Genomic DNA, 27,759 nt, shown 5'->3' with positions numbered 1-27,759 from the left:
GGAATTCACATCCTAGTTCCACTTAGTACTGGCTGTGTAAGTTCAGGCAAGTAACTTAACAAATCCCCAGTTTCTTTACCTATGAGAAGAGTATCTCATTTTTAAAATTTATTTTTGGCTGCATTGGGTCGTTGCTGCACGTGGGCTTCCTCTAATTGCGGCGAGCAGGGGCTACTCTTCATCGCGGTGCGTAGGCTTCTCATAGTGGTGGCTTCTCGTTGCGGAGCATGGGCTCTGGGTGCGCAGGCTTCAGTAGTTGTGGCGCACGGGCTTAGTTGCTCCACGGCATGTGGGATCTTCCTGGACCAGGGCTCGAACCTGTGTCCCCTGCACTGGCAGGCGGATTCTTAACCACTGCGCCACCAGGGAAGCCCTCTCATTTTTTTCTTTTTTGTGAATGTTTGTGTGAACAGAAGTTTAAAAGAGATGTTTGGGGTGCAATTACAATATACAGTCGTTTCAACAGAAATGCTACCACAGGTAGCTTAAGCAAAAAGGGGAATTTACTAGCTTACATAATAGGGAAGTCCAGAGACGGCACTGATTTCAGACATGTCTAGAGTATCCATATAACATCTCTGCTTCTTTCTGTGCCGGCTTCATACTGTAGTCATGCTCCTTCCTCGTTAGGAGAGGGGGGGACAAAGTTACCAGCTCACTAAGTTCCCTTACCACTTAACAACCCCAAAGCTTGACTGCTGACGCAAAGGATGACGGGTCCAGCTTGGGGTACGTATGCCCCCTGTACACTGTGGTGAAGAGGATGTGGAATACTCGTGAGGCCCAGGAAGTAGGGATGCAGAGCACACAACACTTACAGGCAGCTACTAGAGGGAGGGTGAAAGAGGTAGGGCAGAGTAAGAACTCAGCAACTGTCCTGTCTCCAGGCTGGGCCGAGGGTCATAGTGGATCAATCCTTCTGCTTTGAAAAACAAAACCAAAACCAAAAAACAAAAAAATTTTATTTGACAAAAGACAAAAACCAAAGTTATTTACAGTAGTTTTTTGCTCAAATAATCCAACGGGATAACTGTGCTTCCAGGGTTACCTCAGAACCGAACCAAGCAGAGGCTGCCCTGCCCCCAGCCTCCCCGTCTTGTACGAGGGGGGAGTGCCAACCAGAATTCAGCAGCATGGCTCCCTGACCCCTCACCACCCTCCACTGCTCAGTGCACTGTGGGAGGGAAAGTCCCACCCCAGCCCAATGCGCTTCCACAGTCCCCTGCTGCAAGTGTCCTGCAACAGTGACAACAGACCTGGGCTCAGAGACACGGGTGGGGTGCAAGAGGCCGGGCAAGCAGCAGCTTCAACTGATCTTGAAGCTGCCGTGTTCATTCTTCCCCAGCTGGGCCTCAGGAGGGTGAGGGTCCCTGATCCCCCCCGGGGCATGCCAGGAGAGGGCACAGAGAGGGGAGGCAGAAGAGAGAGCCTAGAAAACCTGCCCACTAACAGAGAGCAAAGCCCCCTCTCTTAAATAACCAATCCCCACTCCCACAGCAATGGGTGGGCCAAGCCACTCAGAAGTTGGGGAGCCTCCCTGAAGTCTTCAGGGATCATCCCAGAAAAGACAGAACACATGTTGCTGCCCTTCTCCCAGCCAAGCCCACCCAAGTCAGCCAATACCCAGGAACTCTCCCCCTGTGCCCAGCATGGCAACTTCAGGAAACTACAGGCTGAGGATCCTGACCTGTCTTTTGGCCCAGTAACAATGTTATTCAGAACAAAAATATTTCACCTAATAACCTATGATTAGTGTTTCTTAGGATATACTAGAAAGATGGGGTATATTGCTGTTGAATGCTATCAGCAATGAAACAGCAAAAAAAAAAAAAAAGCGGGGCCCAGGGCGGGGGTGGGGGGTGCGGGAGGAGAATAAGACTGTGATCCGTTTCACTGTGAAGTTCAGGGCAGGGGCTTCTGCAACTCCAATGTAAAGAGGTGCAACAGAAAGACACTCACAGCGAACAGGCTTCGTGACCGATTCCCAGCCCCAGCCTCCTCCCGGGGCAGTTCCACAGGCAGCTGGGGGCACTATTCCATGTTTCCTCCAGGAACAGTTTCCGGCCACCATCATGGGAAAAGCTGCCCGTCTGGATCAGCTAAAAGGCCTTCCTGACCACTAGATGGCTCACTTCTCTCCAAGTAGGAGCAACAGGGAGCTCTTGACATTCTGGCCCCACTAAGCCAAATTCCTAGAAGGAATTCAGGACTCAGGCCGCGGGGTGAAGCTTTCAAAGATAAAGAAGGGGAAAACATGAAAGAGAAAAAAACACCACCCCACTGCTCAGCCTAGCTTACCTCCCCCTCCCCTCCCCCACAATACAGTAAAAACACCAACCAACCAACCAGAAAAACACCTCTATCATCCTTCTCTGCTCTGCACCTAGGAGGTTTGGTCAGATTTGTTGGACCCTCTCTCTGGCTGTGGCTTTATCCTCTTCTCCCTTCTGTGCATGATGCAGAAAAGCCAAAGCCCATAAAAGTTTTTTCTAACTTTTTTTTTTTTGTAAACCAAACCAACAATAAAAAGACCATTTGGAATTTTGCAGAGGTTTAGCTGGTCCCCCAAATGAAAATACTTCTTCCTTGTAAAACAATCACCAATTGCAGTGGTGGATTCTTCTCAGTTTATCAGACTCCATCAAGCAATGCACTCTCATTCCCCACACCTGGGCTAACTACTCCTGTTAATGCAAACCACAGCAAAGAGGGAAAAATAAACACAAAGTTTAGCAAAAACCTAAACATTCAACCGGGCTCCTCTTTTCTTCTGTTCACACTTATGAACCTGGAATGTCCACACTTAACAAAAAGAGGCCCTGTCAGGGGCAACTGGGACCCAGCACAGGTGTGAGTGAACTTGGCAGGGTTCCTGTGCCCAGCTCGGGAAAGCAGGTGGGAACAAAGGGGTCCCGGGGATTCTCTGCAGCAGCAGCACCATGCCTGTCTCCAATCTCTTGGTCTCATCACTGAGGAGGCCTGGAGAAACGGCAGAGTCAGCAGAGGAGAGGTCCCATCCCAGTGCAGTGACACCAGCTGGCGTCTTCCTGCTGAAGACCTCTGGACAGAGGAGATGATCCCGATGTTTGGCAGTGATCCAAAGAAAACCCTCTGTAGGAAGGGGAACCAAAACGGAAACCCAGGACAGCTGGCTCGAGCCTCGAGCACCCCTGTTGGCAGATGCCTACTTGGGGTTTTCAGAGACGAAAGAAATGGGAGTGCGCAGCAATGGGGGTGACGGGTCCTGCTGCTTCTGGAGCTCCATCTCAGCAGCCCTCTGGAGCGCCACCTCCACCAGCAGCTGGAAGCTGCTGAAGTCCTCCTTGTCCTGCTCTGGGGGTGTGGGCGGTGGTGTGTTGAAGAGTCCACCTGTGGGGCTTCCAGCTTCAGCCCTGGTCAGCAGGGTGAGTGTGCTACCCGGGGTCACCAGGGGCTTGGGGGGCTCCAGCTCGCCTTGTGGGAAGGTGGCTGCCGGCTTGTCTCCCTGGCCTGAGTGGAGCGGCATGGAGCACACGGACAAGGAGAGCACACTGGTGGGGGCCGGCACAGACACAGCCAGCACTGAGGGGCTGCCGCCTCGGGGGAGGGCCACATCGGAGGCCTTGCCCCCGCGGCGGGAAATGGTGTACTGGTTGGGGTCTTTGCCGTCCTTCCGAAGCATGTCTGGGAGAAGCCGCCGCCGGGCGTTGATGAACCAGTTACAAATCTGGAATGAGAATGAGTTTGAGAGACTGATCAGTTTACTCTCTCAAAACCGGCTGCAAAGCACCTGCGTTCCTGGCCCCAAAAACACAGCAGCAAACAATTCAGGCACAATCGCAGCCCTCAGATTTATGTTGGGCAGAGAGGGTTAAAGAAGAAATGATATAACTGAAAATAAACTGCAACTGTGATCCAGCCAATGAAGGGAAGGTACGTCGGTGCTGTTGGACACAGTAATGGGAAGACCCAATCCAGTCTTTGTGGACTTGGGGTAGTATTCTCTGAGGAAACGGCTTGTGAATTGAGATCTGAAGGATAAGCAGTAGGTTAGGTGGGAGGCCAGAGGGGAGAAGAGCATTCGATTGAGAAGGATCAACACCTGAAAAGTGCCTATGACGAGCTCAGAGAAGGATGTCCTGTCTGGATGGAGCTCAGAGTGGTAACTAGAGGTTTACCTCTCATGGTGGGGATCTGGTTCTTTATTCTAAGGAAGATGGGGAGCCGCAGGAGGGTTTTAGGCAAAGAATGCTAAAAATGTTATGTGGAGAACAGAGTGGAAGCAGAGTGCAAGGTTAGTACTTCACGTTAGGTTAAGGGAGATGATGAGAAGATGACAAACGTTTGATCTGTCTGGGAAACTGGAATGACAGGACCTGGTGCCCAGTTGGATATGGGTGTGTGAGAAGAGAGGGGACGGGGCCAAGGGTCATTCACTCCTAAGATTCTAGAATAGAGTCTTGCTGTATGCCAGGGAAAGAGCCACAAAGACACTAAAGGGACTCTCAGGTAGAAGAAAAGTTATTGTTTCCAAGCAAAACCAAGGTCAGTGGTTGAATGTGCATTCAACCAACATCCTTAAATCCTTTTTTCCTATATACTGCTGAGAAAGCTACCATTAACCGTGACCCCATTCCTGTCCAGCTGATTGTTTAGATCAATCCTCTTGGGCCTATGCCTGAGGCATGACATTTCTTACTGTTAAGTGGTCTGCTGCAAAACCAAGGCATATCTAGCACCCATCCTATATTTGTCTGGACCCTTTACAATAGCCTCCAGATTCACAGCTCTCCAATCCAGCCTCGTCACTGGTTGTCACTCACTTTCTAAAATGTATTACTGTTATTCCTGTTCTAGAAAACTGCCATTTGTCTCCTACTGCCTATAGGAACAACTCCAGACTCTTGGGCCTGGGTGTTAAAAGCCTCCCCTGTTCATGGCCTATCTTTCCAGCCCTTGTATTCTTCTTCTTTTTTTTTTTTTTTAATTTATTTATTTTTGGCTGCGTTGGGTCTTCGTTGCTGCGTGTGGGCTTCTCATCGCAGTGGCTTCTCGTTGTGGAACATGGGCTCTAGGCGCGTGGGCTTCAGTACTTGTGGCTTGTGTGCTCTGAAGTGCAGGCTCAGTAGTTGTGGTGCACAGGCTTAGTTGCTCCGCAGCATGTGGGATCTTCCCGGACCAGGGCTTGAACCCATGTCGCCCTGCGCTGGCAGGCGGATTCTCAACCACTGCGCCACCAGGGAAGCCCCTATATTCTTCTTCATGTGAAATTGTTCACCAGCCCTCATTGAGGCCCTGTGCTTTAAAAAACAAAACAAAACTCCATGCCTCTTGCACATCACATTCCTTCTTTCTGGAACACCCTCTTCTCTACCTGGAGAATGCCTACTATTCTAAGTCTTGGCTGATCTAAGATATCAGAGATTGGGCAGAGGCAGAGGAAATGGTTTCAGAACACATCTCTCCTCACCTACAGCTGCTGTAGGGCCTGGCAGTTTCTTTTCATACTTGAATGAATGACACCATGAGGGTAGATAACTGTTCAGGAGGAGTGTGAATAGTTTCTTCGCACCCCAGAGGAGAAGGCACCTAATCATGGCATCATTACTGATCAAGCAAAAAGATCAGCCACTTACACCCTCCTTCCTTTCATTTACTCCTAACAGCCTGGAGATGTGACAAGACCAATCCTTTAACAAGCTCACCTGGGCATTATTTAAAAAGTTATGGATTAGACTAGAGAACAGGCTCTTAGCTGCGTGGCTGGTGTAAGGCTCATAAACACAAAACCCGTTTTTCCTTCAACAGGCAAATACAAGCTTTTATCATTTTTTCCATGTCTCTCTCCCTCCTGCCCTCCACTGGAGGAGCTGCCACAGGGGAAAAGTTGCCTAATCACTTTCTTGCTAACAGAAAAGTAGCTGGAGAGAAGAGACAAACTGTGGGAGTGTGTTGGTGATGAGGCCTGGGTGTGGCACGGTATATGTCCCCACATAGCTAGGCATCTTTCTGGGAGCCTTCGTTGAGAAGCTTTACCGGTAGCTGCCGTTTACTAAGCACTGTACAGCTACGCAATTTTCTTCTAACAGTTTTATCAGCCCTATGAGTTTGATCAGCTCCCATTTTACTGATGAACATATATAAAGCTGAGCCTGGAGAAGTCAGGCAGGATTCTACCTCTAGCCAGGAATCCCCAAGCCTGGACCTTTGGATCTGGAGGAACGAGAACCCCTACTCTCTGAATCTTTCTCTCAGACTATCACAGGACCCCAGAGCCCAGCTTATTTTACTCACTACAATGGTCAAGTTAGAACTTCTCACCTTCCTGTTGCTCTCCCTTTCAAGGCTTCGTGCTCACTCAAATGATATTTACTGATGCTTGTTATGTGCCAGGCCAGTTCTCGGTGCCGGGGATGCTTCTGTGAATTAAATAGATGTGCACTCTGCCTTGCGGAGCTTATGGTCCATCTAGTTGTGGAGACTGGCAATGAACGAACATCGCTATAGCAACAAGAAGTGCCAGGAAGGAAAGAGACAGGAATAAAAAGATAGTATATAAAGATAAGAGAGACCTCCGTAGATAAGGGGTCTGGGAAGGCTGAGACCTAACAGATAAGAAAGAGCCAGCCACACAGAAAGCTGAGAGAAAAGTGTTCTAGACAGAGGCAACAGCAAATGTCAAGGTCCTGAGGCAGGAAAGGGTTTGGTTTAAGGAACAGACAGAAGCAGGCAGGGCTGATCCCACTAGGCCAGAACACCATGCTTAACCATCAAAGGGGCCCAAACAGTGGCTTAAGCTAGTTTTCACACTGTACGTCCTTCTCCTGGTCCTGTCTTTGCTCTCCTCTTAGTTCATCAACAGAAACTTACAGAGCATGTAGTAGCTGCTTTGGGGAAGAAATGACAGGAACCCCTCCCCCACACCTCTCCTGTGCTGAGATGACAGGAACTGTGTGGGCTGCGGCAATGCCTAACATTCCTCTGATGGGTGACTGGATCAAAGGCCCAACTCTCTTCAGGGCTCCCATACCAGTTTCTACCCCTGCCTATCACCTTCCTTAGCTGACACCTGGGCAAGGCCTTGAGTACCACTACCCAGCCAAAGGGATGGCCACCTATGACAAGAGCAGGCGCCTGGAGTTGGCATGGCCCCTTGCCCACCAGCCTGCAGCTGTACCTGTTCCACAGGTGACCCAAGGATAGCACCAGGCTCCAGGTCCTGTCAGGCTGGGAAAGCTCATGGGCAGGGCAGAGCCAGAGCCTTCTTGTGGCTTCTCTCCCTTTCCATTCCAGCCTGGAAGGACCCTGCCTCTGGGGTTCTCATTTACCCCTTACCTCTCTGGTCCTCTCAGTACACACACACACACAGACACACACACACACAGACACACACACACACACCCCAGCAGGCACCAGCTGACACTGTTTGAGCTGCTCACTCCAATCCTGGCTGGAGTTGCAGGGGAGCCCCAAGGGAGAAGGAAGACTGAACAGCTGAGTGGACGAAGGAACTAAAGATCTTTGACACAAGGTATCACGCCAACCATCTCACTTGCATGTTTAATCTGCATGAAAGCCTGGACGGTAGTAAGCAGTGTCCCCAAAGTACTACAGAGAGACCTGGAACTCAGAGATGAGAGAACCTGCCCGAAGTCACACAGCCTCCGAGTACAGAGCTGGGATTCAAACTCAGGTCTCCTGCTGCTGTTCTCATTCCGGTCCGCTGTCTTACCAACAGAGGAACAAAATGGAGAGCTGCAAGGCATCACCATAATCCTGAAAGCAGACTCTCGCTGAACACAAAACATATCAGGTGCTGTTCTGAACATTTCCCATCTAACTCACTCATTTAATCTTCAACAGCCTGTGAGAGGTTCTGTGATGATCTCCATTTTATGTGAACCACTGAAGAAACAGAGACCCTGATCAGAGAGATTCAGCAACTTGCTCAAGGTCACAAGGGCAAAGGCTAGGATGGGATCCAGACACAGCCTGATTCCAGGCAACGGACCGCTGTCAGGTGAAGACAACAGACGGAGGAGAGTCAGCCCGAGGCCTTTTCTCCTTGCTCAGATGCTTCCAACTCTCCATCCTGCAGCTGCCTCCTTGGCTACCTGCGCTACAGGAGAGCACTACACCTCTCCACCTCAGCCCAGGATGCAGGGGAAACGTGACCTGGGTCAAGAGAAGTAGGGACTAGTGCTTTTGTTGAGAGCAGTCTTGGGGAGGGGAGCCTGGCGTTTACTAGCAGATGCATGGGCACTTAGCCTCTAGCTGCACCTCCCATTTTGGCTTCTAATTCTGAGAAGAGAACAGCAGAAAAACACCCCCCCACGTGCTCACCCTGGTCCACAGAAAACTTGGCAGCCTACTTACTGTTTTGTCTTCTCATCCGATAGAAATGCACAGCTGAGGGCAGCCGGGCAAGGGCACAAGGCCCGAGTGCACCACCAGCGCCAGCTGTGATAATGGGCTCTGCGGATTTTCTGTAGCCCCTTCCAGCAGCCTGACCCACGCCTAAGTCAGGAAAAAAGCATGTGACTTGCCCCAATTCAAGGTCCTCGGGGAGGGGGTAGGAGAATGCCAAGGTGAATTCTGTGATTGATACGGCAAAACACAGGCTGGGTGCCTGAAAGCCTGTCTCTACCATAAAACAGGGCCCTATCTGAAAGGCTGCTGCCCTGTCAGTATTTTCTTTTTTTTTTAATCAGTGGCTGAGATGAAGGACACGGGAGGAATCACTGTGGCAAATGGGAGTGGGAGGGGCACTAGGGAGCAGATAAAGGCCATGAGGACCAGAGCAGGGCTTTTGAAGGCGACACAAGTGCTTTAATTGTAATGTCTTTTCAACTGTGAAAGACAGAAGCAAAAGAGGGGAGAGAGAGGGCATGGAGAGACCTTTCCCAAACATCACGGTCCCAGTGTTGTGACCACCCGTATCCAGGTGCTCCTAAAGGCTGCTGGCTGTATTAGAATAACCTTGAGGGTGATTTTAAAAAACTGCTCTGTCTCATCCGCTTCAGAGATGGGGGGCAGGGGAGAGGGGTGGGTGGAATCAGGAATGTGTTTTTAAACAAGCTCTCCAGAGTTCTGCCACTCAAGCTTAGGAACCAATGGTTTAACCCACTGGTTTAACTTGTCCTTGCGGGCCAAACCCTTTACTTAAGCAAAAAAGCTTACCCAAAAGCTCAAAAAATATACAAATGAAAGGCCTTAAGGTGGGGAGACAGTGGTTACCAGGAGGAAGAATCGGGAGGCAGCTATCTTTGGAGTCAGAGTAAGGAGAGCAGCTTCGAGAGATACAAGTTCACTGAGGGCAGGGCCAAGCCACCCCCTCACCACACAGCAGGCCACTACAGCTTCTGCACCAGGCTCCTTTCTTGCCCAGTACAAGTACCAGAGGGACTGCTGCCCCTCACCTCCCCAATCCTTCAAGTCTGTCAGGATTCCATGCATACACAGCTTCTGGAGAAGCCTTGCCTACCAGGGCAGCTCAGCTGACACACATGGGTAATTAATTACACTGAATTCTCAGTCCTTTCAATGTCTTCCCTCCCCCAGGGGGGCAGTGCCCGTTCTACTGTTGTGTTCCCAGCACACAGCACTGGGTCTGGCACAGAGCACACCCCCAATCAATATTACACAGAGAAGGAATGGGCACGAACTCTCCCCGCCACACTTACCTCCCCTGCCCAACTGGCAGCCCCTTAGAACAGAAACCACAGCAATAAAGTGGGCTTACAGGGTGTCACTGGGACCCGTGAAAATCCTTCACAAATGACTTTTTGGTTTTACCCTCCCAACTGCCTCGCCCCGGGCAAGTACCAGCTAACCAGTTAGTTAAATAACTCATTGACTTGCTAATGAATTGCTGCTGGGCCAGTTAAAGGAGACAATCGAAAAGGGAGGTCCCCAGGGAGAGAGAAAACAAACTTGGCAAAACGTTGATGCTTGCTGGAGCCAGGTGATTGGTGCCAGGGGTGTGTTATAATATTCTCTTACTTCTGCGGTTATCTGCAAATGTTCCTAAATAAACAATGGAAATTTAAAAAATTAGATACAGGAAAAAGAGATGCCTCCAGGGACTGACTTAAACCAGCTTTTCCAGATTGAGGAGCCACTACATTTCCTTTATTTCTGAGGTCCTGCCTATTGACATTTCCAACACTTTTTTTTGGGGGGGGGGCCCGATGCGCGACTTGCAGGATCTCAGTTCCACGACCGGGGATTGAACCCAGGGCCCTCGGCGGTGAAAGCTCAGAGTCCTAACCACTGGACCACCAGGGAATTCCCTCTAGCACTTTTATCTTCATTTTGTCACTTCAACAATTATTTACTGAGCACCTACCAGATACCTGGCATTGAGCTAACGCTGAGGATGTAGTGATAGATAAGTCTAGGCCTCTGGAGTTTAGTGTGTTCTAAAAAGCAATCAGTCAAGTCCAAATGCTGACCCAGTCCCGGTGCTGTGGGAGCACAGAGCTCCTCTAGGGGTCAGGAGTCTCCCTGGTCAGGGGTGGGAGCAAAGTGGTGTGGGGCATCTATCAGTGTGGCAGCAATATGGGGGGCCAGGGATGAGGTCCGCTACACAGATTGGGAAAGATGACGTTGTCAATAGTTGGCAGGAGCCACTGAAGGGTTTTAAGTAGGCGAGTGACACGTGATCAGATGATGACAGGTTGGACTAGGGTAGGAAAGAAGCTATATTCCGGAAATATTTAAGGGGTAAATGTATAGGAATTGGTGAGACCAAAGGAGCTGAGAAAGGGCTATCAAGGGGAGTCCTTTCGAAAGGGAAGGACCCAGCTGGGACAAATTACCTGTTATCAGTCAGGAAATCTGGGGTGCCTGTGAGACCTTCAAGCACGGATGTATGGCTGGTGCTGCTTGCGGTTCATGGTACAGTTTCCATCAAGGAGTACTAGATGGTCCCCACTGCTTCTTTTTTTTTTTGGCCACACTGTGCAGCAGGTGGGATCTTAGTTCCCTGACCACACCAGGGATCAAACCCATGTGGAGTCTTAACCACTGGACCACCAGGGAAGTCCCCCCACGGCTCCTTAACTCTCAGCATGCCTCTAGAACAGGGTGGCCACCAGTGGAACCCCTCCCACCAGGGGAAGCCAGGATCCAGCCGGCCCTTCCTCAGAAGCCTCCAGCAGCTAATCCTGAAATGGATTAGCTGTAGCCCCAGACCTACATTTCTGTAAGTGGGATCTGGGGATATGCCGTCCTAGGGGCCCACTAGCTCCCCACAAGAATGTTTTGGTTTTGTGTTTCCAATCTGATCACAAGTAGGAGTGCCATGGCCTCTGGCAACACAGGTCTGCTCAACTCTGGAGCCAGTGCCTCTGTCATACTACACATCACAGAGCAGTCAACAAAACACCATCCACCATTTGGTATTAATGCAGTTAGATGGAATCTCATTCGTTTTACATCTATTTACTTTGGAAAACTGTTTGGTTATTTCACAGTTGTGTATAAGAGCAAAAGCAAGAGGTTTTTTTTACCCAGTTTTATGTTTGTACATGCTTAAGTGACGTGATAAAAATTATTCCAGTGTACACGTGAGGGAGGCAAGTCTGTGAAAAAGATTTTCTTTAAGAGGAGTCAGTACATTATTCAGTCTTGAGAAAGTGTCCCTGATAAAAGGCAATTTCAATACAGTGTGGAAGTGGTTTGGTCGCACAGGTAAGAGGCACACTGGAATACACAGCTGGGGGAATCAGAGAATGCTTTCATAAGAAAATGCTTAAACAGAGTGAGCCAGGCTCAGAGAGGTCAAGAAACCAAGGGAGAAGGCCCGGAGGCCTGGGCGTTCAGGGGCCCCAGAGACAGGAAGAACGAACTAGGCTGCAGGCAGTAAGACTAACAAAGAGGCTATCTGGGTAATCCTGGCTCTTAGGCACCAAGACTTTGGCCTGTGCTGTTCTGCATCCTGTGAGTTCAAGTCCACCTCTTCTGGAAGGCCTTCTGAGGCTCCAGGCCTCTCAGAAGCCCTGCCCTGAGTCTCTGCTGCCATCTGCCCCAGCGGTGATCACTTTTTGCAAACATAAGTGGCCAGGTCTTCCCCTGCTTTCCCATCCCAGACTAGACACGCCCTAGGGTAGGAATGTGCCTGGATCCTCTCTGGGATCCCAACCCTGCCCCGCACAGAGCTGGGCATAGTGCAGCGCTTGTCGGTAAACTTGTGAGGTTCTAGGGACTGCTAGTCGAGACCTATGATCTAGGAGAGATGAAGATGAAAGGGAGAGAAGTGCCCATGCTGTGCCAAACACCTCACAGTGGGCCTTGAATTCTTCTCTGTCCTGCCCCCCAACCCTTACGTGCCAGGAAAGTGCTACAATCAGCCCCCCTTTTCAGGTGAGGAAACACGAAGCTCAGAGAGGAGGCAGTGACTTGGCCAATGTCCAAGCTTTCTCTTGTGGAGAAGATGGGATCCGAGTCAGGGTCAGTAGCTCTAGAGCCTTTCTCACAGACAGACTGCCCAGCGAGTATAAAGTCAGGTGACAGGAATCCTGAGGGCCGAATACTCACCATGAGGCTTCGTGGAAGAGGGACGCAGCTGGAAGAGGTGGGGGGTTCAGAGTAGGGTAAGGGAAAGAGAGACGGTGCCAGGGATCGGAGTAGTGGGCCAGGAAAGAACAGAGGTGGAAGGGGAGGCAGCAGGGGGTGGGGGGGATGGGGCGCCAGCGGGGCAGAGGGTGGGCCTTTGCTAGGCTGGGGGCCTGTTCTGTGTCTCCCAGGTGGGTGAGAGCCCAACTGGAGGCAAGGCAGCGGCAGTCCGGGGGGTCTCACCTCAGCACCAGGAAAACAGAACAAAAACACCTGTAGGTCAGCAACTGGGGCAATTCAAAGGGGGTAATACCTCTCACTCTGACCAAAAGTGGATAACGTGATCTTCTGAGCGTGTTCATGTTTGTGGTTCACAGAGCACTTTCACATCCAGTTCTGAATCTATTCCTCCCAACGGTTCAGTCAGACAGTCTAATCCCACTTTACAGATGGGAAATCAAGATGTGGTTTACAACTCCTGCGTGGCAGAATGGGGTTTTGACCCCAGAACCTCTGACTCCTGCCCTTTCCTTAACCGTGACTCCAACTCATTTTTAACCACTCTGCAGATCACCAGCTGCCCCATGAAACCAAATTGCCAACCAATCTGGGGCTAAAGGCCAAATCCCAGACACTCAATGCCTTCTCACCCTCTCCTAGCCTCCAGTGTTAATGACGACACCTAGACATTAATAACAATTCCTTGCCTCTTCATAACTCTCCAAAATCTGAAATCTAGCTGCAATGACTTCATGCAATTGTCTTCCCTTGAGGCAGAGAGGGTGGGTATTCTCATCTGACCTACGAAGAAACTGAGGCCCAGAGAGGGGAAGTGACCAGCCCAAGGCCACACAGTTGAGTCCGTGACAGGGCTGTGACAGGACCAGAATCCAGGTCTCCTGCTACCCGCTCCTTACCTGCAGCACCGACAGGTTGGTCTGTCCAGAAAGGCTCAGCTTCTCCTGCTCTGAGGGGTAGGCGTTGTAGCGGTGCAGGTACAGCCAGTCTCGGAGGATCTTCACCGACTCCTTGGGCAGGTTCCCTCTGCGCTTCCTCTTGCCTGCCAGGGAGAGGAGGCCTTCATCCTCACCCAGGTCACTGTCTGACATGGTGTCTAGGGGCTACGCTGGACCTCAGGCAAGCCTAAAACAGGTGACAAAGGGGAGGGGAACATTATTACCATGCGGTGCCTCTGACCCTTTCCCTAGTCTTCCAGCACATCATTACTAGAGCCTAGGACACCAGAAACGGGGTAATCGAAAGTCAAAGTCTCAGGCCATACCAAAGCCTGGGCAAGGTAGAAGGAAAGGTCCAAAATGCCTCTATTTCATCAGGCTGGTAGATAACTACTGAAATAAATGGCAGATCATTAATAAGCAGAACCAGACTAGAAGTAATTACAGGTACCACTGAGGCCTGTTTTCCATGCTCTGTACTGAGCATTTCACCTTTATTATCTCATTCAGTCCTCACAAATGCCCTCATAAGGGAGACACTAACATCATCGTCATTTTACAGATGAGAAAAACCAAGGCCCAGAGAGATTCAGAAAGTCACCCAAGATACTCTGGCTGTTAAACAGAGTTACCATGTGACCCAGTAATTTCACCCCTAAGGTAGCTAAGCTACGAAGAGAAATGAAAACCCACGTCCACACAAAATGCTGTACAAAAATGTTTATAGTAACATTATTCATAATAGTCAAAGGTGGAAGCAACCCGAGTGTCCTCCAACAGATGAATGGTTAAACAAAATCTGGCCTATCCATAATAGAGTAGAATATTATTCAGCTATGAAAAGGAAGTTCCGATCCATGCTATAATATGGATGAACCTTGCAACTATGATGCTAAGTTAAAGAAGCAAGTCACAAAAGACACATACTATATGATTCCGTTTTTATGAAATGTCCAGAATGAGCTGGAGGGGATAGAAGAGTGATAACTAGAGGGTATGAAGTTTCTTTTCCAGGTGATAAAAATGTTCTAAACTTGATTGTGGTGATGGTTGCATAATTGTGAATATACTAAAAAAAACACTGGTTTGCTTTAAAAAAGTTGTATGGTATGTGAATTATATCTCAATAAAGCTGTTATAAAAAAAAAAAATCTCACCTCCAGGATATGGTATGGAAGCAGGGTTTGGACCCAGATGGCTTGCCCCGTCCTCCACCCCCATCCCATCTTGCTTCCAGGGTCTCCCAGGACCCAGTGAGGAGTCTGGAAACCCTATCAGTCTCCACAGTCCTACAGCAATCCATGTAACATTACTGTGTACCTACTATGTATACCCTGCAGAGATGCTGAGTTATCCCTACTGGTTGTCTCTCATTCTCCTTTGTCATCTAGCCCCTGGCCTGGTCCCAGAATCAGTGCCTCAGAAATCCAGATAAATAAGCAAGGCTGGGCTCTAGTTCCTCCAACTTGGCTGTGTGACCTTGGGCAAGCATCCTTCCCTCTCTGGGCTTGAGCCTCCTCTTCATCTGTTAATTGAAGGAAGGTGTTTCCCTAGACAATCCAACTCAGTTGCTTATCCCCGACAAACTTCTTGTTCGCACACGCAAAAGAGATACACATTTTAAAACCAAAAGTTCCAGGACAAGCTGATGCCAGAATTTCAAGGCCCCTCCCTCCTCAGCCTTTTAACAGCTCCCTAGCAGGCTGGGCCAACAGACTCTGGCATCTCCCAGGTTTTGTTTCCTCGACTTGGGCCTGAGCCCAGATATCCGGGCTGGCTAGGCCAGGCTTTCGAGGGAAGGGTCTACCCTCCCAGCCGGGCCACCTGGAGGTGAGACAGGCATTGGTTAGAGGTGCCACTCCTCAGAGAGGAGCAACAGCAGGCTGCTTTCTGAGGTCAGGTTTCTGAGGTTTAGCTGGCCAGGGCAGTTGGGATCTGAGCTCAGGCAGGGATGCAGCCCTGGCAGGCTGTGAGAAGTTTACTCAAGGTTATCTGTACGGATTCCACCCTGGCTGCCAGTCAAGTCCCAGTCTGCAGGGTTCCAGTGGGTGGCGTGTGGAGGTGACCCCCTCTGTCTACACAGACCTCTCTACCGCAGTGTCCTGCACTCCAGCCATGATATTCACCGACAAATACAGCAGACACAGTTTACAAATCCCAATCCAGGAGGCTTCCCACACACACACCCCACACTCCCACCCAGCCTCACACCAGGCAACTCTCTAAGAGCACTCAGATAACTGGCACCAACCCATCACTCAGCCCCTGGAACCCACAGGACTTTCACCGACAAATTCAGCAGACACACAGTTTACAAACCCCGCGTCTAGCACGAACAACTGGTACCACGCAACCAATTCCTGGATATACGCCCACCCACGATCTCTCAGACTGGGACAACTCCCGACGACATCATACTAAGGGTCACTTCTTACCCTAACTGGACTGTGGTAGCACCCTCTCGACATAACACCCAGGGCACCCTCCTACACACGCCACGACGCTGACCTGCAACCACTCCCGCGCCAACTTTCTGACAACTTCCCCAGCTCGGCCCGACACTCCCCCGGGCCGAGCACTCACGCTGCATTCCCAGCAGCTCACACAAAGCGCGCAGCCTCCCCCGCGGCCCAGACCCGAGTCGGAGCACATGGCTCCCGGGGCGGCGGGGAATCGGCCTGCGCTCGGGGCGCCTGCACCCCTCAGCCCCCCACCCCGCGTCAGACTCGGCGCTTCTGTTCCCCCGCGGGCCTGCAATCCGGGTGGGGCGGGGGCTCTGGAAGAAAGAAAACTCACGTGTCTGTCCCGGGGCAGGAAAAAGTTTGGTTCCCACCCCCTTCCCCAGCCGCTCAGCGCTCCTGACTCTTCGGGGCGCGGGGCTGGCCGAGCCTGCGCGCTCGGCTTTGTGCTCCGAACTCGGCCCGGAGGGGGAGGGGAGGGGGCTGGGCTCCCATCTCCGCACCGCCCCCCCCAATCCTGCGCCCAGACTCCATGTTGGCCGCCCCCTGCCCCGGAGACTGCGCGCTTCGCCCGCGGGAGGCTCGGCTCAGGCTCGGCCTGCCCGAGGGACCCGGCGCGCACAAACTTTCTTCGGGTCGCCGGCCCCACGCGCCCCGCTTCCTTGGCCCGCCTGGGAGTGACAGATGCCTCCGAGACAGACTTTCCTTTGTTCCAAAGGAAAAGGGAACTCGCGCGGGCTCCCCGGCTCCCCCAGCTCCGAGACCTTCCGGCTGCCCCCACCCGCAGCTGTCACTCTCGGGGGGCCCCTCCCCGGCTCGGCCGCGGCGGGGGGTGGGGGGGCTACCGGCGGTTAGCAACGTGCACTTTTGAAACCAAACAAACCCGCCCCCCGCGCGCTCACCCCGGCCCGGGGCAGGGGCGGCCCTCTACCGGGGTGGGCTCCTAGGGAGTTGGGTCCCCCAAAAGGGCCGCAAGCGAACTTTTTCCGGGGGGGGTGGCACAGCCCCCCCCCCCCACGCCGGTCCCAGTCAGCACACCGCAGTCGGGACTCAAACACACCCGAGGTCACCCATCCACAATCGCACGCGCTTGGACGACGCCCCCTCCCCCGCCCGGCCGAGAAAAAGAAACTTTCCAAGTTGTCCGCGCGCCCCCCGCCCCCATCTGCCCCCCTCCTGCGCCCCGCACTGACTTTTCCCAGCAGCTTTTCCGTCCACGCGGCCTAGAGCTCGGTCCCGAGCGTCCCGGCAGGGGGCGGGAGGCGCCGGGGGAGCGCGCCGCGTACCTGCCGGCCCTGACACTCGGCCTGACAGCTCGCGGCTGGAAAGCACCTCGCGGCCTGACGTCAGATCCCCTCTCCTCCCCTCCGCGCTCTCCTCGCCCTCCCCCACCCGCCCGGAGGGAGAAAACAAACTTTGTGAGAAGCGCTGCGAGCGACGCCCACCCCCCGCGGGGCGGGCCAGCGGCGGCTGGGGGCTTCGCCCCGCCCACCGCGCCCGGAGGGGGCGGAGCCGGGAGGGCACCTTCTTCCTGCGCCCACCCCCACCCTCAGGAATGCCACATGGCCTCCGAAGAGGAGTGGTGGGGAACCCGGATCGGGATAGTGCGCTTGGGGGCAGGAAGTGGCCCGCTTCTCCTTTCGGAGAGCATTTCCGGAGCGCCTACTGTGTGCTCCACGCAGGGGGTGGGGGTCGTTACCCAGAGGAGAAATAATGCAAATACCGATGTTTGTTAGTCAAATCTCCGGAGAGGAAACTGAGGCCCAGTTAGTCCGGGGATTTACCCCCAGTTGGTAAGGACTAGGGTCTGAATGCGGCGCCTGTTCTGTCCTCAAGGTCGCGTAGAGTCGGGTAGAAGTCTCCCTCGGACACAGCCCCAAAGCACGTAGCCCCAGGGTCTGTCACACAAGGGGCAGCCAGAGGTAAAAATAGCCAATGTTTAAGGCAGTGACGTTAAGCGTGTGTATCACCCTCGGGTTATGGGGTAGGTCCTGTTACATGTCAGTCCCTGGTTCGCCCATGAGCTGTTCTTGACTTTGCTTCTTGTCACACAGTCAACCAGTGTCATTCAGCCCAGGTGGGTCCGATAGCGGGAGGCCGAGCGCTTATCTGATTGAGACGGGCCCTTGAAGGAGGCAGATCACCGTCTAAGAGCTCTCAGCGCTCCCTGGTTTCTTTTTCCTCTGCCCTCAACACCGAATTCCAGGACGTTTCCCTTGGTCTTCCCCAACCCTGCCAGCACTCTCTTCCCTGCTCTTTGCTCTCTGTTCCATGTGCTGTAAAATACCTGCTGACCAACCTTTTGGCCTTCTGGGGAGACTTTGTGCCCCGCAGAGCCTAGCACAGAGTCAGCCTAGAAATGGGTAAGGCCTTTTCTGGGCCTCTGGTTCCTCATCTGGTCCCAGACATGTAGGACCCTCGAGCTTGGAAATCAGCAGCTTTGCAATGGTTTTTGGTCTTAATTCCCCTTTAGCTATGGAGAACTCAGAACAAAGATCTAGTTTGCTCCCCAGACCCTAAGCCAATCAGAATGCTGATTAAATGACTGTTAAGGTGCACCTGGACTCCCCATTGAAGCCACACTAACCTGCAAATGCTTAGAAGCTAGTTGGCCACACTGCTTTCCTCACAGCAGTAGCCAGAGTGTCAGTGCTGTAGCCCAGCGCTCTCCGTGTCAGAGACGGGGAAACCAGAGCCCAGAGTGGAGGCCCCGAACAATTTCTTGGAGCGCTCTGTCCACAGCCTTATGAGAGAAAAAGGGAGGCTTGGGGAGTCTCAGGTAAAAAAGGTAAAACCTCCGGGCCCTGCAGAAATAGAGACACAGGTGTAGAGAACAAAGGTATGGACACCGAGGGGGGAAAGTGGCAGGGGTTGAATTGGGAGATTGGGATTGACATATATACACTAATATGTATAAAATGGATAACTAATGAGAACCTGCTGTATAAAAAATAAGTAAAATTCAAAAAAAAATTAAAAAAAGAAAAACCTCCGGACCCTCACAGAACATGTGTGGGATTGGGGCCTACATAAGGGGGAGCCTGGAAGGGAAAACGGGTGCAGCCAGGTAAGCCTGTTGATGTGACGGTTCCCAGCACTTGGTGTCAGTGCATGAGAGCCAGACTGCCCGTTTTGGGGAAGCCACAGAGGACCTGGGCTGCAGCCCAGAGACCTCCCGGCAAATTCAGCCGGCAGCAGCCCCCTAGGCCAGTGCTTTGCACGTCTTATGCTAGACGAGGTGCATGGGGCAAATGGAAGAGGGCTGTTCAGTCCTCCTTTTAGCCTGCAGTGGAGCCACCTGAGAGCCGATAACAAAGCAGCTTCAGGAGCCCCTCCCCAGACTTCCTGGAGGGGGAGGGGGAAAGTTGGGAGGTAGAGGGAGGCTGGTAGTATGTCTAGATTGTGCGTTGTAAACAAATTTGAGAATTACCGCGTGTTTCTCAACTGGTAAGTTATCAGAATTTAAAATATGTGCATCCTTTAAAAGCCAGTAAGTGTACCTCTAGGAATCTATATCGAGAAATAATTGCAGAACAAAGATGAATGCTTACACAAGATTGTTCTTTGCAGCACTATTTATTTTGCTGGAAAATTTCAAACAGCTACATGCCCCTCAGCAGGAGCTGACTGCTTACAGGCACTCTGGGACCTCTGCACAGTGGGATGTTGTAATGGGGTAAGTCTGTGAGCACTAACCTAGGAGATGGCCAAAGAATATTTATTATGACACTTTGCAATGTCCTAGCAAGAAGGGGCTTTGGGTATACTTGGTGAGAACATTCGTGGGAAAACTTTCCAACTGGGAAGTTATTTTTATTGTCATTTTTCTCTCATCCAGTTTTGCCCCCCGATCTCTTTTTCACAGATGAAAAAACTGGGTGCCTGAGAGAAGAAGGGACTTGCCCCATGATCTGCCTGGGGTCCTGACTCCTGGCACAGATCTGGGGTGGGGCTTGGAGGGGAAAGAGAGGTGGGCGTGGCGTCAGAGCCCATGCAAACCTGGTGGCTGCCAGGAGGCCATTTTAGGAAGAGTCCCAGGAACTCCCGATCCCTTGGGCTAGAAAAGGGACTGGATAGGCTGCATAAGGCAATTCTGCCTCTACCTGAAAACCCAAATTAGAGGCTCCTGATGATGGGGCTCTCTCTTGATTGTGCCTGTTTCTAGTGAACTTGGTTATTGCATGCATAGGTTCAAATGAATGTTATGCAAATCTGTTTTCATTGGGGAAAAAAAAGGCCAGCCATTACTCTTTTTACCTGGGGTTGGTGGAAGTGGGGAAAGAGACTGATATTCACTATATTCACTTGGCTTCCAACATAAGCCAAGGCGAGATCCGGTAGCACAAAGGAGATAGGGTTCTGGGGGGTAGAGGGGAAGAGTCCAGCAAAGGCCAGGGTCAGTCAGTAATTCAGGAAAAAGCTGGATTTGATCGGCTGGTAGGGCCTTGAAGGCTGAAGTGAAGAATTTGGATTTGGCGGTGTGGGGTAGTAGGGAGCCCCTGCAGGGCTGCTGAGACAGTGGCTGAGGAGAGGTGGGAAGAGATTGGAGGTAGGGTGATCAGGTGAGGCAGCTCTGGGTAATTGAGACCAAACAGATGGAGACCTGTCTCTGAAGTCTAGGAGATTTGTAGCTCTCTTCCCGTGAGGTTGTGCATTTTCATCTAATGTGGATTTCAGTGTATCAACATCTTACTTTAAAAGTCTTGTAGTATTTTTTTTTAAGTACATTTATTTATTTATTTTCAACAATTGCAAATAACATTTCCTACATAAAGATGTTTGCAATTCTGAGAATTTCCTGAAATAGATTCTCTGAAGTGGGATTACTTGAACAAAGAGTAAGAATGAATATTTGTAAGGCAGGTTACCAAAGTGCTCTCCATGACCGCATTTGTAGTGTTGGAGTGCTTGTCTTGCCCCGTCCTTAGCCACATCAAGTGTTAGCAGTTTTATGTTAATCTTTGCTCATTTGATGGCTGAAGAATCGCCTTTGGTTCTTTTAATCTGCATTTCTTCTTATTATTGGTGAGATTGGATATCTTTTTTTTTTAATTAATTAATTTATTTTTGGCTTCGTTGGGTCTTCGTTGCTGCGCGCAGGCTTCCTCTAGTTGTGCCTAGTGGGGGCTCACTCTTTGTAGCAATGCACGGGCTTCTCATTGTGGTGGCTTCTCTTGTGGCGGAGCACAGGCTCTAGGCGCGCGGGCTTCAGTAGTTGTGGCACGCAGGCTCAGTAGTTGTGGCTCGCGAGCTCTAGAGCATAGGCTCAGTGGTTGTGGCGCATGGGCTTAGTTGCTCCATGGCATGTGGGATCTTCCCGGGCCAGGGCTCGAACCCATGTCCCCTGCATTGGCAGGCGGATTCTTAACCACCGCACCACCAGGCAAGTACCGAGATTGGATATCTTAAAATTTCATAATTATTGGACATTTGTCACCTGTGAATTATCTCCACATCTTTTCAGGTCATTATGAGTTTTTTTTCTGACCTGCACATTTTTTAGTAGTAAGGATACTTAATCCTTGTTTGTCCTATTGGTTGCAGGTAGTTTTTTCCCCCAAGATTATTGTTTGCTTTTTTCCTAACACTTTTCTAAGCTTGTTTTTTCTTTTTTTAACTTCGCATCTGGTCAAGTGTCAGTCTTTGTGATGTTGCCCATTGCTTTTAGGCTCAGAAAGAATATCAATGATCCAAGGATATTCACCTGGACTTTCTTGTTGATTTTGTTTCTTAAGGTTTAATTTTTAACACTTAACCCTTTGCTGCATCTGGAGTTTATTTTGATTTACAGTGTGAAGTAAGAATCCCAATACATTTTTTTTCTTAATGGCATACCAATTTTTATCATCTTTCCTACGTGCGACGCCACTTCTTCCAAGGCATTGAGTTATTACATGGGTTTTCATGGTATATCCCAAGGGGAGGGTATCTTGAGACTACTACTACTTTAGATGATGAAAAGACAGATTTTGGCCAGGGAAGGAAAGCCTTTGAATTTCTGTAGTGGAGACAGATTCTCCTCTGTGAAGCTAATGATGTTTGGGCTTTAAGGACCCTTACCTGCCCCTGTCTCTTCCAAGGCCCTGGAAGGGTCATATGTTTTCCTAAAACGTACAAATTAAGCAATTGTCATTGTAATCACTTAAGACCACTGTCGTATTCCACTATGACTTCCCTCCTCACTGTTCCCCTCCTGCTAACTGGCCTTCTGTTGGCTCTGGACATGTTTTTGGATCTGACTAAGGGTTGAGTTAGAATGCATTTAGGTTGGGTTTATCTATTTATGTAGCTTGTAGTCACCTCCACCAACAGTTCAAATACTGACAACTGTCCTGGTAGAGGAAAGCCTTTCATGACACAAAATTGCAGGAACAGAGGTAGTGGCACCATATAAAGGTGTCCTATAGCCTCCACACCAGAAGTATATAAGTAAAGGAAGATAAACAAGGTTGGAAACATGGATCAGAAGCTGGTCTGTGGCAAATTCTTCCAATCATGAAGATTGTAAAAATGGAAGCAGAGGACTCAGTTTTTGTTTTTTGTTTTTTTTAATTTATTTTTGGCTGTGTTGGGTCTTCGTTGCTGCGTGCGGGCTTTCTCTAGTTGCGGTGAGCGGTGTCTACTCTTCGTTGCGGTGCGCATGCTTCTCATTGTGGTGGCTTCTCTTGTTGTGGAGCACAGGCTCCAGGCAGGCGGGCTTCAGTAGTTGTGGCACGCAGGCTCAGTAGCTGTGGCTTGCGGGCTCTAGAGCTCAGGCTCAGTAGTTGTGGTGCATGGGCTTAGTTGCTCTGCAGCATGTGGGATCTTCCCAGACCAGGGCTCGAACCCGTGTCCCCTGCCTTGGCAGGCAGATTCTTAACCACTGCGCCACCAGGGAAGTCCCGAGGACTCAGTTTTTACCAACACTTATTAAAAGTGGAACTTTTCAGGAATTCCCTGGCAGTCCAGTGGTTAGGACTCTGCGCTTTCACTGCCAAGGGCCTGGGTTCAATCCCTGGCCGGGGAACTAAGATCCCACAAGCCGTGTGGTGTGGCCAAAAAATAAAATTAAATTAAATTGGAAAAAAAAAGGAACTTTTCTTCTTCTAAGAATGTACTTGATAATGCAATGTACACAATTATAAATGTACACATCATAAGAAAGACTGAATCATCTTTATTTTTCTCTGTAGAATCATATTATGAAACTATTATCATATAAGGTCAAAGAAAATGCCCCCAAAAGTAGGAAAAAATACTTGGAGAGGTGTTTCAGGCAGTTAATTAATAAAAATATTATGTTATTTTTCTGGACTTTGTCATTTTTGTGATATATGTTAGTTTTTTAAAAATATGTAGTTTTCTATCTTTTTTTTCTCATTTTGAATAAAGAGTCACATTTGTGCCAAATTTTATATATTTGATTTTACATTTTTTTTCTTAATGAAGCTCCTCTCCAAATTATATGTTTCAGTTCCTACAAAACCTGGACCTGCCTTCAACCCTTAGGATGAATATGTTGGCAAAGATTAAGCCTTCCTTACCCCTTAAGCTCTGGTTATAATTTGTCCCCTCTGGCCCTTTGGAAATGAAATTTCTTGCCCTTTACTCTGATTTCGACATGGAAATAAAACTTTTAAAGGGGTCATTAAGTGAATGATACTTTATGCCTTCTGTTCTTCACCTTGCCTTTTTCATTTAACAGTATATCTTAGAGGCCTTTCTCTTCATATGTGAAGAACTTCCCTGTTCCTTTCAGCAATTACCTCTTATTCCTTTGTATGGATATACCATATTTATCTTACTGCTGTCCCGTGGATTGTCATGTAGGTTGATTCCAGTATTACTATCACAAACAATGCTGCAGTAAGTAACCTTATACATCTGTCATTTCACAGAGTACAGTCGTAGGATAAATTTTCAGGATTTGTCTTCCCATGAGTGTATGAGAAAAGTTTAGGTTGGAAAAAATTTTTCTTCAGATTTTTTTATTGTGGAAAAATATACATAACATAAAACTTACCATTTTAACCATTTTCAGGTGTATGGTCCAGTGGTATTAAGTACATTCATACTGTTGTACAACCATCACCACCGTCCATCTCCAGAATTTCTTCATCTTCTCCAACTGAAACCCTGTACCATAAACAGGAACTCCCTATTCCCCACTTTCCCTAGCCCCCGGCAACCATCATTTTACTTTTTGTATCCATAAATTTGATTACTCTAGATACCTCATAAAAGTGTAATCATACAGTATTTGTCCTTTTGTGTCTGACTTCTTTCACTTAGAGTAATGTCCTCAAGGCGCATCCATGTTGGAGCCTGTGTCAGAATGTCCTTTTTTTTTTTTTTTTTAAGGCTGAATGATATTTTGCTGTATATGTATACCATGTTTTGCTTATCCATTCATCTGTCCTTGGAAGCTTGGGTTGTTTCCACCTTTTGGCTATTGGGAATAGCTGCTATGAGCATGGATGTGCAGAAATCCATTTGAGTTCCTGTTTTCAATGCTTTGGGGTAGATACCCAGAAGTTTCATCAGATTTTGAAGGCATTACTCTGCTGTCTCTCAGCTTTTAGTATTGCAGTTGGGAAATCCCAAGTCATTCTGAATACTGATACTTTGTATATGACCTACTTTTTCTTCTCTAGAAATTTCTAGAATGTCCTCGAATCCTTAGTGAACTGGAATTTCTTGATATGTCCTGATATGAGTCTGTTTTTTCCCCTATTGCTGAGAGTTCTGGGAGTCAAGAGTGGGGTGAAAGCCAGGGGGGTGGGGGTGGGAGGGTCTCACCATTTAGTATTATGAGCTCTGTGCCTCACTGGCAGTGTTCCCAGAGCTGGCGGAGGAAGAGGGCTGAGGGTCTGGACATCTTCAAGAGTTAGTACGTGAACTTTCATATAATCCCCTTGTTGGTATCTTCTCTGTCTCCTGTCCCTAGTGGCTACTTGTCCAGGGACGTTCTTCTACCTTCTCCTAAAAATAAACTTCTGATCTGCCAGGGTCTGGGTTGCAGCCATGGTGGGTGGGCAGTAATGTAAGGAAAGGGATCTAAGAGTCTATTATTTTATATGTATATATTTTTAAAAGTATTTTTATTTATTTATTTATTTTTGGCTGCATTGGGTCTTTGTTGCTGCATGTGGGCTTTCTCTAGTTGTGGCGAGCGGGGGCTACTCTGCATTGCTGTGTGCAGGCTTCTCATCGCGGTGGCTTCTCTTGTTGCGGAGCACAGGCTCTAGGCACGCGAGCTTCAGTAGTTGTGGCTCACGTGCTCTAGAGCACAGGCTCAGTAGCTGTGGTGCATGGGCTTAGTTTCTCCGCAGTGTGTGGGATCCTCCTGGACCAAGGCTCGAACCCGTGTCCCCTGCATTGGCAGGCGGATTCTTAACCACTGCGCCGCCAGGGAAGCCCTATTATTTTATATTTAGGCAGCTTTTTAAGCCCTCTTCTGCCCATCGTCCTTGCTATAGCACCCCCTCCCCCAACCTCACCTTCATGCCCCCTTCTAGAGGTGCCACTGATTTCTGAATTTTTTGAGGATTCTGTGGTATAAATCAGGTTAAATTTTCACCTTTCCTTATTGCCTGCTTGGTTTTGCCATCTGATAGTACTTGTCCATTTACTTTTTTTTTTAAGCAGAGACCATATTCTTTTTTTTTTTTAATTTTATTTATTTATTTATTTTGGCTGCATCCGGTCTTGGTTGTGGCACGCGGGATCTTTGTTGTGGCATGCGAGATCTTTCATTGCGGCCTGCAGGCTCTTAGCTGCAGCGCACGCATGGGCTTCTCTCTAGTTGTGGCGCGGGGGTTTTCCTCTTCCCTAGTTGTGGTGCGGGGGCTCCAGAGCACGTGGGCTCTGTAGTTTGCAGCACGCAGTTTCTTTAGTTGAGGTGTGCAAGCTCAGTAGCTGTGGCGCGTGGGCTTAGTTGTCCCGAGGCATGTGGGATCTTAGTTCCCCGACCAGGGGTCGAACCCATGTTCCCTGCATTGGAAGGCAGCTTCTTAACCACTGTGCCACCAGGGAAGTCCCCTTGTCCATTTACTTTCTACCCTTAACAATTCTGTAGTGCTCCCCTCTCCCATTCTCCTATTTCTTGTGGGTTTATGCATTTTGAAAGTAGAGTTTCAAAAGGGAGCCACATTACATACCTGTGATACATCTACCATCTTCAACTTAGTTTTTTTCCCACATGGCTTCCCAATGGTCCCAACACCCTTGTGTTGAGTAGTCTACCTTTCACCCTCCGGGTTGAGATGCCAGGCTTATCGTACACCAAATAGCAGGTCCCATTTGTCTGTGGATCCTATTACTGAGCTTTGTCTTCTGTTTCAACAGGTCTTTATTGAGCATATTCTATGTGCCAGACTCTGATCTAGGCCAGGCTCTGATCTAGGCACTGGAGATAAAAGCAGTGTATAAAGTACAACCTCCGCCTCCTGGAGATTCCATTTTAGTGAAGGGAGACAGGCAATAAATAATGTCAGGTAATGGTAAGTACTAGGAAGAAAAAGAGAATAAGGCACAGAGAGTGAGAGGTTGAGCTGCTGTAGATACCAGCAGAGGAGTGCCATCTCAGGAGGTGATGATGAATAGGATCTTTATAACTGGGAAACTCCAGCCATGCATGGATCTTTAGAGAGGGGGGTGTCGCGAGCAGAGGAAATACCCAGAGCAAAGACCCTAAGACAGAAATGAGCTGGGTGAGGGACTTCCCTGGCGGTCCAGTGGTTAAGACTCCACGCTTCCACTGCAGGGGGCGCGGGTTCAATCCCTGCTCGGGGAACTAAGATCACGCATGCCATGTGGCCAAAAAAGGAAAAAAAGAAAAAGAAATGAGCTGGGTGAGTTTGAGGAATAACAAGAACAGTCGTGGCTGGAGCCCTGCAGGCAAAGGGGGAAGTAGTACCTGGGGCCAGCTTTTGCAGGACCTGGTAGGCCGTGGCCAAAAGTGTGTATTCCACACACAACGGGAAGTCATTGTAGTGCTGGGAACAGAAGGATGGAGACATAGCATCATTACGTGTTAAAAGCAAGGCTGTGGTGGTTGTGCGGAGGACAGACTTCAGGGAGGAGGCAGGAGTGGCAACAGTTGGGCTATTGTCCTAACCTGCTGAGAAAGAGGTGCCTTGGACTAACGGGAGGTGGGGTGGACAGGTGAGAAGCTATTGGTTCTGGAATATATTCTGAAGGTAGAGCCAACAGAACAGGTGGGCTGAAGGACTGGATATGGGTGGAAAGGAAAAGATTGACCTTATCAACTAGCGGAGCTGCAGTGATTGAGCTTGACTAGGTGCTTGACACAAATCCTTTCGTTTACGCTTCATAACCCTTTGAGAGGGGCTTCCCTGGTGGCACAGTGGTTAAGAATCCACCTGCCAATGCAGGGGACACGGGTTCGAGCCCTGGTCCGGGAAGATCCCACATGCTGCAGAGCAACTAAGCCTGTGCGCCACAACTACTGAGCCCGCATGCCATAACTACTGAAGCCTGCGCACCTAGAGCCCGAGCCCCACAACAAGAGAAGCCACCGCAATGAGAAGCCCGTGCACCACAACGAAGAGTAGCCCCTGCTCGCCGCAACTAGAGAAAGCCCGCGCACAGCAGCAAAGACCCAACGCAGCCAAAAATAAATAAACAAAATAACCCTTTGAGACAAATTATACCTTTTTGAAGAGTAGAGGGAAAGGAGACACAGATAGTTTAAGTAACCTGCCTGTGATTATACTCTGGTCATTGGAGGAGATAGGATTTTATTTCTGTAAGGTCGGTAGTAATGTCCCTTCTTCTCTTTCTGATTGTAGTAATTGAGTCTTCTC

The 27,759-nt window shown here is 49.7% G+C and overlaps 1 protein-coding gene across 2 annotated transcripts; it reads right to left on the bottom strand.

Annotated features, from left to right (window-relative positions):
• Nucleotides 1-944: 944 nt before the first annotated feature.
• Nucleotides 945-17,335, bottom strand: TGIF2 (TGFB induced factor homeobox 2). Of its 2 annotated transcripts, XM_022592487.2 has the most exons (3): nt 17,146-17,335; nt 13,455-13,680; nt 945-3,706 (listed from the first exon to the last, which is right to left on the bottom strand). In XM_022592487.2, exons 2-3 carry the CDS (start codon nt 13,644-13,646, stop codon nt 3,185-3,187), a joined length of 714 nt encoding a protein of 237 aa, XP_022448195.1. In that variant the 5' UTR covers nt 13,647-13,680; nt 17,146-17,335; the 3' UTR covers nt 945-3,184. The 2 variants fall into 2 exon arrangements, with proteins under 2 accessions (XP_022448195.1, XP_022448196.1); XM_022592488.3 differs by lacking the exon at nt 17,146-17,335 and having other exon boundaries at nt 13,455-16,929.
• Between the last annotated feature and the right edge of the window lie 10,424 nt (nt 17,336-27,759).

This window comes from Delphinapterus leucas, chromosome 15, assembly GCF_059928025.1.
Source record: "Delphinapterus leucas isolate spDelLeu-1000000601 "Yukka" chromosome 15, BTC_Dleu_Yukka2, whole genome shotgun sequence".
Taxonomy (NCBI): Eukaryota; Metazoa; Chordata; class Mammalia; order Artiodactyla; family Monodontidae; genus Delphinapterus; species Delphinapterus leucas.
This window is presented reverse-complemented; position numbering and strand designations above follow the sequence as displayed.